Source organism: Equus caballus, chromosome 13 (genome assembly GCF_041296265.1).
Source record: "Equus caballus isolate H_3958 breed thoroughbred chromosome 13, TB-T2T, whole genome shotgun sequence".
Taxonomy (NCBI): Eukaryota; Metazoa; Chordata; class Mammalia; order Perissodactyla; family Equidae; genus Equus; species Equus caballus.
This window is the reverse complement of record NC_091696.1, coordinates 28,956,513-28,972,694: the sequence shown is the minus strand read 5'-3', so window position 1 is coordinate 28,972,694 and position 16,182 is coordinate 28,956,513. Positions and strand designations below refer to the sequence as shown.

Here is a 16,182-nt window from a genome sequence, read left to right as displayed (position 1 = left end):
GTTGGCCCTCTTCAGGTATTGGTTCCCTTTTCTGATCCTGATTGCAATTCCTATTTCTATTACTCCTTGGAATTCTTGTAGTAGTCATAATACTCAAACTAATCACTACTGTCTTTACTTAGTGGTAAGACTGTCATGCAGGCTAGAGTAATGACTGCTCAGTGAATTGAGATGGTTGATGGATCTTACAACCCTGGATGAATTTTCTTTTCTGATATAGACTATGCCAAATAACTCATTTTAAAATTAATCTTTTCAAATATTGAATTGTCATCATTGTTACCGTACCCATTCTATAAGTGTAAAGAATGTGAGCATGAGGGGGCTGGCCCAGTGGCATAGCGGTTAAGTGCGCATGTTCCACTTCGGCAGCCCGGGGTTCAACGGTTGGGATCCCAGGTGCGGACATGGCACCGCTTGGCAAGCCATGCTGTGGTAGGCATCCCACATATAAAGTAGAAGAAGATGGGCACAGATGTTAGCTCAGGGCCAGTCTTCCTCAGCAAAAAGAGGAGGATTGGCAGCAGTTAGCTCAGGGCTAATCTTCCTCAGAAAAAAAAAAAAAAAGAATGTGAGCATGAGGAGTCACACAAAAGTACAGGTATAATGTTTGTACAACAATCTGAAATTAATTGAAAAATTACATAACCTATGAAATGCTTCCTCTGTTAGTATATACATTTATGCTTGTCTGACTATTTCCCCGCAACGTGAATAACTGGGCAAATAAATGAGATGAAAGCCTAGCACCAAGAGACATGGTGGATCCAGGGCAGGCAGCAACCACTCTGGCACCGAGGGACAATATTTTGATTATTAGTGCTTTCTATTGAAAGATTATAGATCAAAAGGGGGAACACAATAAATAAGTGAAAAGCAATAGGATATATTGGAGTATATGAGGAAGCCATTTGGTTTAAAACTAATTCAGCCTGACCTTATTTTTCCAAAAAGGCCTGACATGGCCTTTTAAGCATGCATCATACACCTGCTTTAAACATTTACTATGTCCCAAAGACAAGAATGATGCCCTTAAAGACAGGGATGTAACTTCTGCCCATATCAGCATTTCTTTATGGATAAGCATCTCTTCCTGGAAACTAAGGATTAATTACCAACCTGCTGTGCTCACCTTGTGACCACTGACCTGCTGACCACCACCCTTCTGTGCCAGCTAAGCATCTTGTGACAGTGGTAAAAGATATTCCTATCATACATGATGTATGCTTTTTGTTCCAAGACAGTTTATAACCACTCTGTACACCCCACTTCTTTGGTGCCCTTCCTTCCTTGAGAAGGAAGATCCCGGGCTATAGTCCTCAGACCTGGCTCATAATAAACTCACCCCAATTTTGACTTATAGATTGATTATGGATTATTTGCATTGACAGAAGCAAAAGTGTATTTGGCGTCTCAACAATTGCAACTTAGGCAGCACAGATACAGGACAAAACCCAAATAGTGTCCTGCTAGGGTATAAGAATCAGGGGCTTTTAGAGGCAAAGAAGGAAAGTTGTATTAAAAAGAACTTTACTTGGAGTTGGAGGCAGTGAGCTGGTCTTTGGCTAAACATTGATTGACTATTGATTCTATCTTCAGAAAGCCCACAATCTTGAGTCTTTGTGATCAGAATGTCCATTCTCCTTCTGACTTCTCAAACAACTGCCTGTAAAACAACTGCCATTTTTGTCTAGTCTAAGGTTCAAATATCAAGGCAGTTTCTCTAGAAAGGCAGCTTGGACTCCATTTCAAAATGGCTCCACTACAGTCAATTTTGACAGTGGAGGAGGGCAATAGCTAGAAATTAAATGTGAAAATATTCAGGGAGTATGTGAATATGGGGGACTGAGGCAAAGGGAGGAGTCAAGGGTGAAATCTAGGTTTTTGGCTCTTCCTTAATACAACACAGTACGACCTTGAGTTGGCCATTTAATCTCTCTCTGTGTCGATTTTATCATTTGTGAAACTGGTTTAACAATACCTGACCTACCAACTTCAAAGGATTCATATTAGGATCAAATGAGACACTGCATGTAAAGGTGGTATGAAAATTATACAGAGTTAATTACATTATATGAACGCAATAGTAGCAATTTACTTAACACCTTCCATGTCTGGCACAATACAAAGCATATTTCACACGCAATCTCATTTAATTTTCTCTAAGATGCCACTTACCCCTACTTTATATACTAGAAAATTGACTCCAAAAAGTTGAGTAGGGGCCAACCCGGTGGCGTAGCGGTTAAGTGTGTACGTTCTGCTTCAGCAGCCTGGGGTTTGCCGGTTCGTATCCCAGGTGTGGACATGGTACCGCTTGGCAAGCCATGCAGTGGTAGGCATCCCACATAGAAAGCAGGGGAAGATGGGCACGGATGTTAGCTCAGGGCCAGTCTTCCTCAGCAAAAAGAGGAGGATTGGCAGCAGATGTTAGCTCAGGGCTAATCTCCAAAAAAAAAAAAAATGTTAAGTAATATCCAAGGTCACATATTGGTAAACATTGCAAAATCAGAATTCAAACTCAAATTTTTTGACTCTAGAATTCTAATACACCACTCTGCCTCATTAGAGTTCTTTCCTTAAAATTTTCTTCTATATTGAAATCCCTGCTGAATCACATGGCTAAGCACCTGCTGCCATCTCAATTTCTTCAATCATGGACTGAAATGGATGTGCTCCCACATTTGACCTTTTGTTTGAAATTCTCCAAAAGACATATTAAAGTTCTTCCATTCTATACATACATTAGCACATAGGCAACACTCCCTTGCTACTCTATTTTGCATAAGATAATGAAAACTATTAATTTGCTCAAAAGTGTGATAAGCAAAACCAGTAGAATGATATATGCAAATAGATTGCCTCTACAAGGATCATATGGATCCTTCTGTTTTGCTGAGACTTTGTCTAAGGCCTTGTAGGATACTACTGGAGATTAATAATTTAAAATTCCAATACTTGTTCTCTGTGGGCTTTTTGCATTAATTTTGACTTTTAAGAAATATTCCATTAGGGGCCGCCCCCGTGGCCAAGCGGTTAAGTTTCTGCGCTCTGCTTCGGTGGCTCAGGGTTTCCCTGGTTCGGATCCTGGGCGCAGACATGGCACTGCTCGTCAGGCCACGCTGAGGCAGCGTCCCACATGCCACAACTAGAAGGACCCACGACTAAAATAGACAACTATGTACTGGGGGCACTTGGGAAGAAAAACCAGGGAAAAAAAAAAGTTTGGCAACAGTTGTTAGCTCAGGTGCCAATCTTAAAATATATGTATATATTCTACTAAAATATTGATGTTAACTACTGAGTTTTTGGTGCCCCCTTAACATTGCACCTCAGGAGCCTGGAAGTCTCCATTCCCCCTTTCCCTACCTGCAGGCAGATGCCTGAAATTCCAGTCTTCATCTCTGCTCATGTCTCCCCATACATGTCCAACAGTAGTTAAATAAATCTTCATGCACACCAAGTACCATCTGCAGAATATATCATGAGTCTCCTTCTACTGTTTAGTGCTATCACTTAAACATATAGATGTTTCTGCGATTCTCAAATTCACAAACCAACTTAAGGGGGTTTGTGTACATACATGTATTTATGGAGTTTGTGTAGAGATACATACTTATAGTAACATATATATTTATAATAATTTTATAATTTTCTCCATGATATTCATCGCGGCCTGAATACCAGAAGATTGGGAACAGCCAGTAGGTGACCGGTTAACTACGTCATTCTTAGAAAAATTATCATGCAGCTGTTAAGAGGAATGAGGAATCCGTATCGGTATTGATATAGTACACCCAACAATGCGTATCCTAAATTGCCATTTTGTGTGGGGGAAAGTGCTTCTATTTATAAATTCAGAAAGCATCTGGGAAATTCAAAGTATCTAAAGATAACGGTGCTTGTATGGAAAAAGTTGAACTAGAAGAGGGAGGAAGAGTTACTTTTCACCATATGCCCTTTGGCACCTTTTAAATCCTAAACAATTTTATCTATAAAAGCAAAATACAAAGCGTTAGTAAATACCTAGTATTTGGGGGGCACTAAATACTAGCAAGCAATTGTGGACATCCTCCGAAATTTTTTTGTCTTAAAAAGGAGTCACCTCAAAGGACGGAAGCCACTGCTCAATCAAGTTTGAGTTTTCAAGCCCACTTTCAGGGCTTCAGGCCTCAACAGTTGTCCTGAGCCCAAAGGGCTGCTTCTCCTCAAATGCCATCGCACCCATCCTGCCTCTTTCTAAAAGCATCTAGCACTTTCTACCTTGCATTGTTATCTCTTCATCTTCCGTAGGCTTAAAACTCCTAGGACACTGGGCGAGGGTCCTTATCAAATTCACTTCTGAATCCCCGCAGCACCTACAACATCGTTAAGCACACGGCATACAGTCAAGAAAACTCTGGTGACAGGGAAAAAAGCAGCAAGGGGAGGAAACACGGCACACGGCGCGAGAGCAGGAGGGAGGAAGCCCACTTTACTCCCCGCGGCCGGCGACCTCCAGGAAACGGCGCCGGTCCTCCAGACACGCCCAGACGCGCGGCCGACAGGCCCTGCCTGGCGCAGAGCGGCCCGCGCGCCGCCTACACCTTCAAGTCCCGAGTCCGCAAAGCCGGGGCCCCGGCCGGCGGAAACACGCGGTCACGACGAGCCCCTATGACCGAGCCCTCTCTCCCGTGAACACGCCCCTCCCGTGCGCAATGGCGCCTCGGCCAGGGCGCGAGGGGCGGAGCCGCAGGCAGCAGTGAGGCCGCGACCCAATCAGCTGCGCCGGCAGTGCTGCGACCCAATGGCGGCTGCGCGCGGGCACGCTGGGGGCAGGCCAGGCGCGCCGGACTTTTCCAGAAGACGGGGATAGCGCCTCCTGGCCACGCTGAGCCGGCTTTGGGCGTTCCGCACGTTGCTTCTCCTCCTTTTCCTCTGTGGGGTCAGCCATGGCGGCCGTGAAGACTCTGAACCCCAAGGCAGAGGTTGCCCGAGCCCAGGCGGCGCTGGCGGTCAACATCAGCGCGGCCCGGGGGCTGCAGGACGTGCTGAGGACCAACTTGGGGCCTAAGGGCACCATGAAGATGTAAGGCGGGGCTGGCGGGGAGGGCCGGGGGCACCGCGTACCTGCGCCGCCGCGGGCCTGGCGCTGGGGACCGCGGCCTGGAGCCTGCCGCCTCCGCGCTCGCCGCGGCGGCCCTTCTTCCCGGCGTCCTCCCGGGTAGGACCTGTTTCCTGCCCGGGTCGTTTCCTCTTGTCGATGCCGTCTCCGCGGAGAACAAAGCTGCCCGCGTGCGCGGCGCTTCCCCCGCGCTCTGGGACTTAGTGACCCTGAGGGCTCAGCAGGCTCTTACTCTGAAGGCAGGGGGTGGGCGCTGCACCGTTCCTGTTACCGGGGGCAGAGAACCAACCCCACCTGCCCAGACTCTCTAGGATCTGGGTGAAGCTCGATCTTTGTGGGACTCTTAATTTGATCTCCCGTTGAAAAAGTCACTCTGATTCATTTCTGCCCATTGCACAGGCTTGTTTCTGGTGCTGGAGACATCAAGCTCACTAAAGATGGCAATGTGCTGCTTCATGAAATGGTGAGAGGCTTCTATCCTAGGTCAGAAATGTCTCGATTTTCCGTAGTACATTTGAATTGTCGGAAGGTTTTTAACGTTCATTCTCAAGGTGGGAGAATATCGTATCAGCTCGCAATAGGTGGTCTTTTAGACAGTGGAGGGAGTAGAAAAGCAATGTGATCAATAACAGTACTGGTAATATAATACAGTGAGGAACCCTGGGCTCTGATAGACTTACTTTTGAAACCCTACTCTTGCCCTTTAAGGCTTTGGTTAAAGGATTGTAATGACTAAAATTAATTATAATAAAATCTGAAAAAACTAAGAGCAGTTGACATAATCAAGTGGGCAATATGCGAGAGGATAGTTATACTTTTCACTTTTTGAAACAGCAATACTCTGTTACATCTCATCTCTCCACCTCCAACTGGAAAGGAGATAAAACTCTGCTTTGCCATGTTTCAAAGTCCCAGTCATCAAGAATGTAAGATTATTGAAAGGAGCGGTCATTTTACTTATCCCTAAGTTCCTGAAACCTAGCAGTTCGAATTCAAGAAAGGAAAATGACTTGCCTGTGTTTTGAGTTCAGAATAAAATTTAGGATTTTGATAGTACTGTACCATGCCGTTAACATCCAGACATTTGTAAGTATCTTCAGAAGGACTGGCTAACCTAGTCCTATCAGCAACTTTAGATAATGAGATAGTCTGCAAGATGACTGGCCTTGATTCTCAAAACTGTCAGTGTTCCCAAAGACATAAAAGGCTGAGGAACTTCTAGATTAGAGGAAAATAAGGAGACATAAAAACCAAAAGCAGTGCAGGAGCCTTGATTGGATTCTTTGTAATTAAGAATCTGTGGGTGACGTTGGAGATTTGCATATCCTGTTCAGAAACCCTTCCATGTGATGATTTAGTATCCACTGATGATCTTTGCTAAGAGGGCAGTTTTTTATTTTATTTGTTTTTGGTCAGTGCCAAGTAATAGTGGAGGCTGCTGGGCTTTTGTTTGAGAAGATACCTGGTTTATTCTCACAAGAGCCCTAGATTTGTCGTAAAGAGGCATGCATGGATTTGAAATTGTTACTATTACTTGTTAGCTCTCTCACCTTGGGTAAACCATAGCTGAGGCTCAGATTTCCTCATCAGTAAAGGAGAGATAATCTGAGAAGTAAGTTTATATATGAAGATGTTTTGGTCATCATAAACTGATATGCAAAATAGCTAATGGTAAGTTTTTAAAGTAATATGGAGCTGAACATTTGGGCAATTTATACAAATGGATAGCACTTCAGGAGGCCCTTCACACATTTTAAGGTATATTTGGACTGTTTCGTTTTAAGTTGTTTAAGTAATTTTTTTTCTCTTTTTACTTTCAGCAAATTCAACACCCAACAGCCTCCTTAATAGCCAAAGTAGCAACAGCCCAAGATGACATAACTGGTGATGGTACCACTTCCAATGTTCTAATCATTGGAGAGCTGCTGAAACAGGCTGATCTCTACATTTCTGAAGTATACATGACTCTCATGTTTCTGTGATATTTATTGTGTGTAGGAAATAACCTGTTTTATTTATAGAAATTGATTTGTTAATAGTAACTGAGGCCATATAGTAGAATATAGCAAACAGGAGGTATTAAATATGGAAACCAGAGTCTTTATCTTGGTCTGACCCAAATTTATTGTGATCATGGACAAGTTAAGGAACCTTCCTTGGCCTGAAAGATTTTTTTATCAAGTTATATTGCATGTATGGTTTATATCTGTTTATAATATAAATTAATAATTAAGATCTAGAAATGGGATATTCAAGACTAGTCATATTTATAAGCAAAAAGTCAACCAAAAACTTAAGTAAGAATTCCAGGGCTAGCCCGGTGGCACAGCGGTTAAGTTCTCATGTTCTGCTTTGGCAGCCCGGGGTTTGCTGGTTTGGATCCCGGGTGCAGACATGGCATCGCTTGGCAAGCCATGCTGTGGCAGGCGTCCCATGTGTAAAGTCGAGGAACATGGGCACGAATGTTAGCTCAGAGCCAGTCTTCCTCAGCAAAAAGAGGAGGATTGGCAGCAGATGTTAGCTCAGGGCTAATCTTCCTCAAAAAAAGAATTCCACAACTTTTTTTAGCCTTGAGTAGTTCTTAGGTTAAAGCGAACCTTAGTGATTATTAATCTGACGTCAGGAAGAATTTCCTGGGAAGAGAGAAAGCAGACTCTTAGCCTCCCTGTTTATTTTTTATTAGTAAATGATGTGAATTAATTTCAGATAACCTATAGAAAGGATATACTGGTCCTATTGACTGCAAGTTGTTATGACATAGGTGTGGCTTTTTGGTATTACTCCTTGTAGTTTGCACAGTGAACACCCAAGTGTGCTTTATAGTTCCCTTGGTTTTGAATCTGTGCTAGAGCAATGTCTGTTCTTTTCCTCTGCGTTGAAAGGACTATTTATCCTTTTAAATGTATTCAGAAAGTCAGCACATATATATTAACTTAATTGTATTAAAGGGTATGAATGATCTGGAATATCCCTTCAAAAATTTACTTTTTCGGGGCTGGCCCCGTGGCCGAGTGGTTGGGTTCGCGCGCTCCGCTGCGGGCGGCCCAGTGTTTCGTTGGTTCGTGTCCTGGGCGCGGACATGGCACTGCTCATCAAACCACGCTGAGGCAGCGTCCCACATGCCACAACTAGAAGGACCCACAATGAAGAATATACAACTATGTACTGGGGGGCTTTGGAGAGAAAAAGGAAAAAATAAAATCTTTAAAAAAAAAAAAATTTACTTTTTCATAAGCAGTATAGTTGCATCTAATTAAAGAACTGCAGTGTTAGTCATGGTTTTAATTGTGTCTTTGTTATAGGGTCTTCATCCCAGAATAATAACAGAAGGATTTGAAGCTGCAAAGGAAAAGGCACTTCAGTTTTTGGAACAAGTCAAAGTAACCAAAGAGATGGACAGGGAAACACTTATAGACGTGGCCAGAACATCTCTACGTACCAAAGTTCATGCTGAACTTGCTGATGTCTTAACAGAGGTATGTGTTAAATTTGGAATGTATCTGGTACACCTATACTGAAAACCCCTGATGTTAGAAACATGAGTATACTTAGCAATTCTAGTTATAGGGTGCTATCTAGGGTCTTTACGGTATCATACTGTGTGAAATAAATAGGCTCATTTTTGTGGCAGTGATAACCTGATCTGTGTACCCAAAAAGTAGAATGAGAAAATGAAATAAGAGTATACCTGACCAGGTGGTAAAGCTTTATCTTTATAATCAGAGCTTTCATGAAAAGGTTTATAAAATGGAGATTTCATTATTTAAAAAGCTTTCTGTTATCAATCTTTTTAATAAAATAATAGGGGTATCCATGATTCTTGGTAATTACTAATTGAGATTTCAGAAATGTAAATGATTTAAGCTTTTTACAAATAATCTATTCCATTAGCTCATAGAAGACAACTTAGATCAGTTCAGAGATTTTAAAGTCAAGAAACTGTCTACTTTAAACTCACCTGAAGAAGAAGCAACGTAAGTGTCTCAACTTCTGCAAATTAAATGCATTTAATGGTTATACTCCTATTGTAGGCTGTAGTGGACTCCGTTTTGGCCATTAAAAAACAGGATGAACCTATTGACCTCTTCATGGTTGAGATCATGGAGATGAAACATAAATCTGAAACTGATACAAGGTAGGTGGTAGAAGCTATGAGATCCAAAGTTTATATATTTATAGATGCTTGATACAATACATATCTTACGGCGGATTTTTTGGTCTTTGAATTAATCTATATTGCCTAGGTATTTGATTTACTCAGTAATATTTCCCCTTGAAATGAAGTTAGTGGTATGATGTGTTCATAGTTAGAATGATTCTGAAAAGTGAGCTACATCAGTCATTTGGCATTTCTTTTTTCTTTTTGAGGAAGATTAGCCCTGAGCTAACATCTGCTGCCAGTCTTCCTCTTTTTTGCTGGGAAAGACTGGCCGTCAGCTAACATAACATGCCTATCTTCCTCTACTTTATATGCGGGATGCCTGCCACAGCATGGCTTGACACCTGATACATAGGTCCGGACCCAGGATCTGAACTGGCAAACCCTGGGCCGCTGAAGCAGAACATGGGAACTTAACCGCTGCGTCACCAAGCCAGCCCCTCATTTGGCATTTATTGAATTGTTGGATCTGAAGCATAATGGGAGGCCGTTGGGGAATTAAAAATATATGTATTATTTCAGAGACCTGGTTTAAAAACAATTTTTAAAGGAGATGATCACAGTTTGATAGCCTACAGTTGAAACTTTCTCTGCAGAATATTCTATACAAGTTAGGGTTGTTACTTTTGTTCGAATGGCTTGTTTTAGTCATTTTCTGGAACATTGCCTCTTCACAATTGAACCTATCGAAGTTTCACCCAAAATCTTATTCAAATAACTGAAAAAATAAAGCTGATTATGTGAAAATTATCAATATAGTCTCAATTCAGTGTTTTTAATTTGCTAGCATATGTTACACCCTGTCTGGAAATCAATAACAATATAATTTTTTGTGTGTTTCAACAGCTTAATCAGAGGTCTTGTTTTGGACCACGGGGCACGGCATCCTGATATGAGAAAAAGAGTAGAAGATGCATACATCCTCACATGTAATGTGTCATTAGAATATGAAAAAACGTGAGTTTCTGGCCCCTCCAGTGGTGGAGCTGGTTATTTTGGGCAAGTCTCTTTTTTTGTGAGACTGTTTCCCCACTCTAAGGATGATAGTACCTCAGTTGGGTTTGAGAGAATTATAGGAAATTTGAAAATGTACCAGGGTCAGGATTGGAGTTCAGTGACTATTTGTTAAATTAAATTTCAAGATTAACCCAGTTTCTGAGGCTACTGGCTTATCTTCTATTTAAAAAATAACCATTTCCCTCCCTTTCTGTAATTTTTTTAAAATAGAGAAGTGAATTCTAGCTTTTTTTACAAGAGTGCGGAAGAGAGAGAGAAACTGGTAAAAGCTGAAAGAAAATTCATTGAAGATAGAGTTAAAAAAGTAATAGAACTGAAAAGGAAAGTCTGTGGTGATTCAAATAAAGGATTTGTTGTTATTAATCAAAAGGTGAGAAAAATTTGGCTTCATAAACTAGTCTGTTAGCTCTTTTTTATTTTTACAGTGGAATATGTTGAAACTAATTTTTTGTTACTGTTGTAGGGAATTGACCCCTTTTCCTTAGATGCTCTTGCAAAAGAAGGCATAGTAGCTCTGCGCAGAGCTAAAAGAAGAAATATGGAAAGGTATGGCTAGCACGTTATCTGAGTGATGCAAATTTTACTTATTTTGCAACTTAATGGGGATTATTCCTTTTTCCCTTCTATTTATTTTTGCATTTTTCTTTTTTTATTGTGATAAAGTATACATAATGTAGAATTTATCATTTTATCAAAGTGTACAATTCAGTGGCGTTAAGTTACGTTCACAGTATTGTGAATCACCGTTTTGCGTTTCCAGAACTTTTTCATCATTGCAAACTAAAATTGTACCACTTAAACAGTAACTCTGTCTCTGAATTTGGGACCTCATGTAAGGGAATCATACAACATTTGTTCTTTTACGTCTGGTTTATTTCACTTAGCATAATGTTTTCAGAGTTCATCCATATTGTAGCTTGTATCAGAATCTCATTCCTTTTTAAGGACCAGTAATATTCCATTGTGTGGATATACCACATCTTATTTATCCATGTATCTGTCAGTGGCCATTTATTTGGATATCTGCCTTTTGGCTATTGTCAGTAATGCTGTGTGAACATTGGTGTGTACTTGTTTTATTTTGAAACCATGACATATCCTATACATATTTTTCTGTGTCAAAGAGAGAGCATCAAGGGGTTTCAGAGAAGTACCTTCTTCCCAAATGCCTACCGCAATGAAGAGCCCTTGTCTACCTTTAGATTTCATAGCACAGAAGTATTTGCTGCCTTGGGGAGGGTGGTTTAAATGGAGAGTGGGAGAAAAGACCAGTTTTCAGTTGGTTGGCAGTGAATGGAAAGGCTTAAGTTAAAATACTTTTTAGAATATAATATGTAATTCTGAAAGATTGCTTTCTAAAAATTCCACATTCTTCTCTTTAAATGTTTAAGTAATAAAATCACTTACACATCTCCCTTAAAACACTTGAATATTGCAGGCTGACTCTTGCTTGTGGTGGGGTGGCTCTGAATTCTTTTGATGACCTAAATCCTGATTGTTTGGGACATGCTGGACTTGTCTATGAGTATACCTTGGTAAGTGTATTTTCTTTCTGAAGGTAATAATAGATTTTAGGTAATGAATTTTTCAGGAGTAAAAATTCATTCAAACTCAGGATCAGATTTTTGCTTTGTTTATATACATTTTGGTGGTTTATGTGTACTAATGATAAGCCATTGATGGAAGAATCACATTTCTTTTATATGTGGTTTCTTTTTTTTCTTTTAAGAAATAATTTGGGGGCCAGCCCTGTGGCCAAGTGGTTAAGTTCCTGCACTCTGCTTCAGCAGCCCAGGGTTCACCAGTTTGGATCCTGGGCAGGGAGCTAGCACTCATCAAGCCATGCTGAGGCAGCATCCCACATAGAAGAACTAGGAGGACCTACAACTAGGATATACAACTATTTACTGGGGAGCTTTGGGGAGGGAAAAAAAGGAAGATTGGCAACAGATGTTAGCTCAGGGCCGATCTTCCAAAAAGAACACTGACCAGCTTAAACTAGTTTTTAAAAAAAGAAATAATTTGCTTTAATGTCGTCAGTGGTGTTCTCTATTAATTCACTACTTATCATTCCTCCATAAGCTCCTCCCCTCTGTTCAGTCTTTGTGCAGCCATTTTCTGCTTTTGAAAATATTCTCTCTTCACAGGGAGAAGAGAAGTTCACCTTTATTGAGAAATGTAACAATCCTCGCTCTGTCACATTGTTGGTCAAAGGACCAAATAAGCACACACTCACACAAATCAAAGATGCAATAAGAGATGGCTTGAGGGCTGTTAAAAATGCTATTGATGATGGTAAGGTCCTAACTGTATTTAAATTATGTTCTTTTTGTTAGTCTAAAAGGCATGGCTGAATACTGTGTTTTTTTATCAGTAGTTTACACAGCCAGACACCATGCAAAAGTAAAGTCTTCTTTTAAAATAACTATGATGTTATGCTATGTTTTTTATAGCATATCATTATTAAAAGTGGATACAAATAAATAAACTAGTGCTAAGAGCTTGCAAGAACTTAAAAGTGCTAGTTAAATCATTCTGCTATTTGATATGTTGCTTGTATTGCTTTTAAATGTAATATTAAAATTGCTGTGGTTATACTGAATTCTCAAGAAATTAGTCGCTTTTCATGTGTGTTTTAATTTATATGTTTTCTCCTAATTGATTCTACAGTTTTTTTGTAGCTTAGCATCTCTCTCTCCCCACCCAATAGGCTGTGTAGTTCCAGGTGCTGGTGCAGTGGAAGTGGCGATGGCAGAAGCCCTGATTAAATACAAGCCAAGTGTAAAGGGCAGGGCCCAACTTGGAGTTCAAGCATTTGCTGATGCATTGCTCATTATTCCCAAGGTATACAGGCTTTAACAGTCGATTTTCTAAACTAGACTAAAATGATTCAGCTGATGAAAGCTTTTCGATAATGTGGGTTTTTTCATAATGTGGATTTTGAAAAAACAAGTTTGATCAGTGTTCTCCCTAACACCAGAACAGGTATCTTTCATCATCCAAATGTTTTTGGTTCCTCTGGAAGGGAGACTTGAATATCTGGAAGTTTCAGATGGCAAGAGATAACTATTTTAAGAGGATTTGTGGTGTAGGGATTATACTTGAGTACAAGATTGCTTTTTGTTTTTATTTGTTTTAGTTAAACTGTGTTCAAAATCATGCTTTCCTATTGTATGCTCATTTGGGGTTATAGTTTATGACCAGTGTATTGCTGGTCTTGGGCTGGATTAGTGAGTTGATTAGTAAAATGTTATTCTCTAAAATGAGCATAAATACTGGTCTGTTTTCATTTGTAAAGGGTTTTTAAATTATTAATTGGGAACACTGTTCATTTATTGTACACTTGACTCCCAGTTCTTAGGTCCTGTCTTTTAAAGGATTAAATTTGTTTGCTTTAGGTTCTTGCTCAGAACTCTGGTTTTGACCTTCAGGAAACACTAGTTAAAGTTCAAGCAGAACATTCAGAATCAGGTCAACTTGTGGGTGTGGACTTGAACACAGGTAAGAGAATGCAACTGTTTGTCGGAGGAGAACTAGATAATATATGTGAGGTAAAGCCAGGAAAAATCAAAACTGGAGATGGAAGAATCTTGGAGAGTTGCTTTGCAGTTTGCTACCAGCACTCTTGGGGAACTCTGGGTTCTAAAATATGAAATAAAAATAGAATGACTGGATGTAGTAATTAAGGGAATAGAGTAGACATTTGAATAATTTCAAAGACTGGATTTGTTGATGTTGCTGAGTTGTGGTAGGTAGTTCAGGTTAATATTGTAGGGTTTCCTGTTGGGCTTGCTTTACTCTGTCTTTTATCAGGGACTTTGATAAAATAACATTAGGTGATCATATTCATGGGTGAAAAAAGACTGAGGATAGCAAATACTTGCTGGAATAGGGGACCAAATCTAATGAAATTATTAAAGCCCCAGTCTTAGAGCAGTATAACACCACAAATTATACAAGTACAAAGTGGGAGAGAGAGAACTAAGATGCATCCATGCAGTATGTGTGAGTAAGACCTGTTGTTAACAGCATCATTTACATTCAAGTTAATAGAAAAGGTTTCTGGAATGTGGGAAATGGTAAGCCCGTTTTGGCCGGATTTAGTTCAAGTGCTATCCTCTAATAGTGTGTCCAGAGAGAGAGATTCACCTATTGGGTAACCAAATAGAGCGTTCCTATCACGGAAGGTCTAAGTAGAGATTAGCCACTCATCAAAGATACTGTGCACAGGAGTCATGGTTTGTACAAAATTGGACTAATTGAGGAACTTTGGGTTCTCATAGATAATACTGGAGGAAATGAGAGTGATCAGTGATGAGCAAAGCAGCACAAAATACTGTTCTTCTAGACAGCATTGTGATCTTATGACCTGCTGTATGTGATTTTAAGAATACTGGGTTACTTTTCAGGTGAGCCAATGGTAGCAGCAGAAGTAGGCATATGGGATAACTATTGTGTAAAGAAACAGCTGCTTCACTCCTGGTAAGTTTGGGAAAACCAAAATTAAAATAATCTTTAGGGGATCGTCATATTCTTAATTTGGTATGTTTTAGTTACCTTTTTTGGTTACATAAAAAATGTAATCAACTGAAAGTATAGAAACTAACCTAGCCTTCTGTTGTATGGAGAGGAAAGGGGAAACTTTATTGGATGTAGTTTGCACAGTTTAGTTGGAAATTAAGTTGAATTAGGATTCATATCTCAAATCTGAGTCATCTGACTTTTTTTTCCCCCTTCCAGCACTGTGATTGCCACCAACATTCTCCTAGTTGATGAGATCATGCGAGCTGGAATGTCTTCTCTAAAAGGTTGAATTGAAGTTTCCTTTCTACCATCTGAATCATGAAGACTCTACAGCGAACCTAAGAATATAGCTGTGGAATGTTTGTCCAAGCTTCAAATGACTTTCAAAGATTTTTTTTTCCCTTATGAAAAAAAGAACATTGGCACCTATTCAGATTCTGAAGTTCTGAAATAATAATTACAGATTTTTTTTTAGTTGCACTGCAATGTACACGTATAAAGCAAGCTGTTTTTATCCAACGAACAGAATGTTTTGCTTTAGCTTTAGTGATGAAAAATACATGTTAGATAAGCATGTAACTATCTTGTATTAAATATTCCTTGAAAAACAAATTTATTGGTTTAATAATTTCTTCTAATGGATGTAATTTAATTTATCCAGTAGTTTCCAATTGTCAAGCATTTAAGTTTAAAATTTTTATGCTAATATAAATAACACTTAAGTAACTTAAGGTTTTGAAAGCATCCCTGTTTCCTTAGTATAAATTCCTATGGATAAAACTATTGGATCAGTTGGATTTTTCATGCTTTTGAAGTAGCTTTGCTAAAATGCTCCCCAGAAAAGTTGTAGTGGGTAGAAAGATGGGTGAACTAGAGGCAAGAGAGTTGAAGCTGCAAGTACGAGTGGCAAAAACAAATAAAGGAGGCAAAGGTAAAAAGATAGCTGAAGGCATGATGACTAAGGGCTAGATGAGATGCAGCTTTCAGGCAGACCGTATTTTCACACCTCTGAAGCTTTTCTTAGGCTGAAACATCCGTCTCAAAACCCTCCTCACCTAATACTGTTCTCCGACATGTTTCCACAGAATTGTTTTTATACAGTTGGTATATCTGCAGTCATTGAAGGTGAAGTTTTGTGTTGCTAAGCTTTGTATTTTGAGAACTTGGCAGTTTTGAGTGTGCAATAAATGTTATGTTGAAACCATTTCTGTCATCTTGTGATGGTACTCCAGGGGAATCCGAATATAAAAGGGACAGACATCAGTCCATATGTTCAAAAGATAATGAAGGGGCTTCTGGACTGGCAGGGCCCCTCGATGCTAACCCTGAGAGAATTGCTTTTTCTTAATTAGGTGCCTCCACACGTTAAATTCAGGCC

The 16,182-nt window shown here is 40.0% G+C and overlaps 2 protein-coding genes and 2 non-coding genes across 7 annotated transcripts in view; 3 read left to right on the top strand and 1 right to left on the bottom strand.

Annotated features, from left to right (window-relative positions):
• The window catches only part of PSPH (phosphoserine phosphatase), a 46,168-nt gene extending 40,823 nt beyond the window's left edge, over positions 1-5,345 (bottom strand). Inside the window, exon 1 of one of the 4 annotated variants that reach the window (XM_070231824.1) lies at positions 5,110-5,345. The gene's annotated coding sequence lies outside the window, so the exon portion shown is untranslated. The remainder of the gene's footprint in view (positions 1-5,109) is intronic. The other 3 variants (XM_023655551.2, XM_070231837.1, XM_070231836.1) reach the window with 3 other exon arrangements.
• CCT6A (chaperonin containing TCP1 subunit 6A) lies at positions 4,521-16,008 on the top strand. Its single transcript, XM_001499414.7, has 14 exons — positions 4,521-5,068; positions 5,504-5,567; positions 6,925-7,059; positions 8,407-8,580; positions 9,136-9,239; positions 10,110-10,220; positions 10,491-10,650; positions 10,744-10,826; positions 11,719-11,815; positions 12,428-12,575; positions 12,991-13,124; positions 13,679-13,781; positions 14,690-14,762; positions 15,021-16,008. The coding sequence occupies exons 1-14, from the start codon at positions 4,932-4,934 to the stop codon at positions 15,091-15,093; spliced, it is 1,596 nt and encodes a 531-aa protein (XP_001499464.1). The 5' UTR covers positions 4,521-4,931; the 3' UTR covers positions 15,094-16,008.
• LOC111767656 (small nucleolar RNA SNORA22) lies at positions 7,896-8,029 on the top strand. The gene has a single exon (XR_002799468.1). It is a non-coding gene; the product is annotated as a small nucleolar RNA SNORA22 (small nucleolar RNA).
• LOC111767655 (small nucleolar RNA SNORA15) lies at positions 12,625-12,761 on the top strand. Its single transcript, XR_002799467.1, has one exon. It is a non-coding gene; the product is annotated as a small nucleolar RNA SNORA15 (small nucleolar RNA).
• Positions 16,009-16,182: the final 174 nt, after the last annotated feature.